Source organism: Sclerotinia sclerotiorum, genomic scaffold, assembly GCF_000146945.2.
Source record: "Sclerotinia sclerotiorum 1980 UF-70 scaffold_26 genomic scaffold, whole genome shotgun sequence".
Classification (NCBI taxonomy): domain Eukaryota; kingdom Fungi; phylum Ascomycota; class Leotiomycetes; order Helotiales; family Sclerotiniaceae; genus Sclerotinia; species Sclerotinia sclerotiorum.
Genome location: NW_001820810.1, coordinates 316,919 through 321,474, shown reverse-complemented (window position 1 = coordinate 321,474; position 4,556 = coordinate 316,919). Strand labels below are relative to the sequence as shown.

Genomic DNA, 4,556 nt, shown 5'->3' with positions numbered 1-4,556 from the left:
TCATCGCTTTGTTAACGATGTCCCAGATTAAAGACGCCGTTTTAATCGCATTTATGATTTTCAAAGAAGCTCCTCTGCGAAGATCCCAAGCTTATTGAAGAGTCGTTTAGATCGGTATCGAATATGCGGCGCGAAATATGCTATTGTCGATTCCGATTTCTACAATTTCCGACGAAACCCGCCTTCATGATCGCTATAATATGCCCTGCGAATCGGTTGTAACTAGTGCTGAACGAAATCGCAGAAGCAAGGCAATACAACCAGGCAATCGAGAGTGGGCTACAGCAATTATATGTGGCAATGGAGAGGGTGAAACTATACCTCCATTTCTGGTAGTTCAAGGACAAGTTCATCTTTCCAATTGGTATACCGAAACCGATTTTCCTGCGGATTGGGCTATTAAACCTACTTCCAATGGATGGACGAATAATGAGACAGGCCTAGAATGGTTAAAGCATTTCGATAAACATACTATTCGTCAAAGAAAGGGCAAATATCGAATGCTAGTATTGGATGGGCACGAAAGCCACGAATCAATACCTTTTCAATCATATTGCAAATCAAATGATATTATATGCCTCAAATTACCACCACATTCAAGTCATTTAACTCAACCACTTGATGTTGGATGTTTCGGTGTACTTAAACGTTCATATAGTTCTCAAATTGAGGAGTTTATCAAGGCACATATCAATCATATCACTAAAGTTGAATTCTTTATAGCTTTCAAAGCTGCATATCAACAATCATTTACTATTCAGAATATGAAAGCTGGTTTTCGAGGAGCAGGTCTAATACCATTCGATCCTCAATCTATACTTTCAAAACTAGATATTAGGATTCGTACTTCTACCCCTCCATCTACCTCCTTGGAACTTACCAACTCCTGGATCTCTCAAACCCCTCATAATCCAACTGAGGCTCTCTTACAATCAACTCTAGTAAAAGCTCGAATAACTCGTCATCAATCAAGCTCTCCTACACCTATATTTGAGACTGTACAAGCTTTAGTTAAAGGTACAGAGAGATTAGCACATGAAGTTACACTTTTGAGTGCTGAGAATCGTATGCTTCGAAGAGCAAATGAGGTATTAAGTAAACGTCGACGCGCTAAAAAAATTCAACTACGTAATGGAGGAGTACTTACTGGACAAGAAGCTGAAGATATATTATCACAACAAGAGGTTGATAATCAGATTCAACGCGACGAGCGTCAAAATGGGGGAAATTTTAATAGGGAATCATCTACTAGTCGATGCTGTAGTAAGTGTGGAAAGACTGGTCATAATTCAAGAACTTGTCAGAATAGTATAATAGATCCTAGATTATTAGATTCTTGATAGTTTCAATCAATTGATTTAATTGTTGTTAAATAATATGGGTTTGAAATGATAAATTGAGGTAAAAGTGGCCCGCTCGGTGATATGGCCCGCTCGCTGATAAACCACGTTATTAATAATTCTATAATTAATCATTAGAATTTCGGAAAATTTGAGTCATAAATTTAATTATATATATTAGTAAATCTTCAAAATTTCAGATTTTTTGTGATTTTATTGGTTGAGATTTTGAAGGTTGAAATTTCGATTTTCAATTTGTAGAGGATTTATGTTACGAGGTTTGCCGTCTAGATCATGTGGAAATGCTTTAGGCTCTTGAGGTGGTTTATAACTAAATGTCAAACAGGGACTTAAAATAATGACAATAATGTAATTTGTGACTAATAATAGAGTATACTAAATGATTGATCTTGATCTTAAATATAAAACTCTATACAAAGGGAATCCATCTTGATTATATAGACTTTCGTGTTCTGGCTCTAGTGACTCTAATTAGATTCTCTAGTGACTCTAATTAGATTCTCTAGTGACTCTAATTAGATTCTCTAGAGCCGCTGGCTCTAGAAGCTCTAACTAGATTGATTAGAGCCGGTCACATGATAGCTCTGATCCTGTGATTAGTCATGTGATACAGAAATATGTTACCCGTCGTAACATTTATTTTATTCATCTCATTTTTCTCATCTCTCTCGTTTACATTATTTATAATTTTAATTCTTATATAAGAAACCCTTGTCTTTTTTTATATACACACTTCAATTAATCATCCAATCATCCAATCTATATCAATATCAATATACTATACCATGGATTTTATATATATAATACATTATAGCTCTTATATATCCCATCCCATCCTATCCCATCCCTATCCCATCCCTATCCCAAACACTTAGAACCTCAACCTTAACCCTCCTTCCCACCTGGCAGCTAAAAAAAAAAACAAAAAAAAAAAAAAATACAGCAATAATCAAATCATATCATATCCATAAATCCATAAATCTATATAAGTAAGTATAATAACCAAATTTTGCATTTCCAGATATATATATATATATATAAAATCTTCTGCTCTGTATCCCATCTCCTCTCATTCCCATTCCCATTCCCATTCCATCCATAATCATGATGACAATGAAGATGAAAAGTACCTAATAAACAAATATACAAAACTCCATACTACCCACCCGCCCAACCCCAGAAACCAAGCAAGCCAGACCAATCAAACCAGACCAAACCAGTTTTGTTTGTAAACGGCCGGTCCTTATATATCTACGCGGCCCCCGAGTAAGCCTTGCAGGTGGAATTCATTCCCATAAAGATAGGTAACATCGCTCAAAGGTGATCCAGAGGGGTTCAACCCAACCTAGCTCCTATATACCATACCATACCATATCATACCATACCATACGCCTTAGTTAAACAAGTGCCAGAACCCAGCATGTAGAGAGCGAAATCTATAATATGTTCTCATCTTCAACGATCCGACGCGGAGTAATTATTAAACAACACCTTCAGACGCGAAAGATTAAGCACGTCCAGCCATACTTTGTTTTCTCTGTGGAACACCTTGCAGTACAAATCCACTAGGTCTTCTAACCGGCGGTCCTACAATTCCTAATCCCATTTCCGAACTTCCATTTCCATTCGTACCGTCGCCCATTCCTCCCATGATTTCATCCCCATCATTCTCTCCATTTTCTATTCCCGGTGAAGCTTTTTGAGCTCCTAATCCTTTAACTTTACAAATATTCAATGTAAATCCATTTGTAGCATTATGTAATTGTTCCCATAATCTCTCATCTCTATAACGATATTGAATTGGATATTGAATAAGTGGTGGAACTAATGGTTGTGGATTCCAATTTGCGAGGCCAGATTGAACGGTGAGAAGTTCTTCATCTGAATCGATAGGACCATTAAGGAGATCTTCATCTTCGAGGGGTGCATTGGCATCGATAGCTGCTTCTGTTTCTGGGGTTAGAGGTTGAGCTTTCAAGAGGGAAAGAGGGGAAGTAATAACAGAAGTGAAAGTAAGGAAAAGAATAACATACTTTGTTGTTTGGCTTGATTTTTCTTTTGATATTGAGAAAGAAGCATATCATAAGGTAAAGTACGACCAGGAACGGCCCTTTTAGCTCCCATAGAATGAGATTTGCAAGTTAAAGAGCGAGCGCATGGGACTCCATCTTTCAGGACACCACATTGTCGTTCTACATCGACAGGACCTTTAGATAGAGTTAAATTGTTAGCTGAGAGTGTTTTTTGATGTAATCTTATTGATCTTCTGGTCTCCATGATTGAATATTTTGGTAAATGAAACTGATGTAAATATAAGGTGGGTATCTGCCAGAATCGTAGGAAAACACTGAAGATAAATAGTGAAGCTCTCTTAGAGTACGGCTTAAATGGCTCACGCTCTCCAGACTTCCATCTCCCTCCTCCCACCATTATCCCTCCATAAATATGAAATAAAATCCGGAATAGTTTAAAAAAACAAAAATGCATACCTTTCGGTTTTGGAGCCTTTGGTTTTGGCTCTTCCTTTTTCTTCTTCTGCTTTGGACCCTTCTCCCCTTCACCATCCGCCTTTCTCTTCTTCCCCTTCGCATCCCCATTATTTTTCCCGGCACTCTTTTTCGAACTCTTAAAACCACCTGGACCTTTCTCATCATCATCGTCGTCATCATCACTCCCCATCTTAGTATCTCCATCCCCATCCACACCTTTACTCGATAATTTCTTCTTCACCTTATCCCTTGCTTCCTTCGCTTCTTTTTTCTTCAACAATTTCAACCTCTTCGCATTTAAACACGCTTTGACATGCTTTTCCGTCGCGGATTTCAATACACTCTTCTTGCAATGCTTACAAACTTGCAAATCAGGAGAATCCTCCAATGGTCTTCCTGTCGCAAAAGTTTCAAGCGCAGAATCATCTAGCATATTAACCACCGGACCTGGACTCGAAATCGTCGTACTGGGTGTATCGCTTCCTTTCTTCTTCTCATCGACTATGTAGCCTAATTAGCCACTCATCCTATGAATCGAGTTAGAATTTCTGCGGAGAGTCACCATCTATAATACTTCCTTCCCTCCAATTACCAGGTTTATTATGTTTCGGGAGGTTGTTTCTTTAATTTGATATTGCCCAATAACTTATCCACACCTCTTCGGTTCTCTCTGGGCGCGACTTTGATAGTGGTATCATCGTCACTC

The 4,556-nt window shown here is 38.1% G+C and overlaps 2 protein-coding genes across 2 annotated transcripts; one reads left to right on the top strand and one right to left on the bottom strand.

Moving 5' to 3' along the window:
* Positions 1-17: 17 nt before the first annotated feature.
* Positions 18-1,340, top strand: SS1G_13676 (hypothetical protein; the record flags this gene model as incomplete). The annotated part of the gene is made up of 2 exons (XM_001585387.1): positions 18-38; positions 111-1,340. 2 exons carry the CDS (start codon positions 18-20, stop codon positions 1,338-1,340), a joined length of 1,251 nt encoding a protein of 416 aa, XP_001585437.1.
* Positions 1,341-2,868: 1,528 nt separating this feature from the next.
* SS1G_13675 (hypothetical protein) lies at positions 2,869-4,283 on the bottom strand (the record flags this gene model as incomplete). The annotated part of the gene is made up of 3 exons (XM_001585386.1): positions 2,869-3,308; positions 3,395-3,568; positions 3,851-4,283. 3 exons carry the CDS (start codon positions 4,281-4,283, stop codon positions 2,869-2,871), a joined length of 1,047 nt encoding a protein of 348 aa, XP_001585436.1.
* Positions 4,284-4,556: the final 273 nt, after the last annotated feature.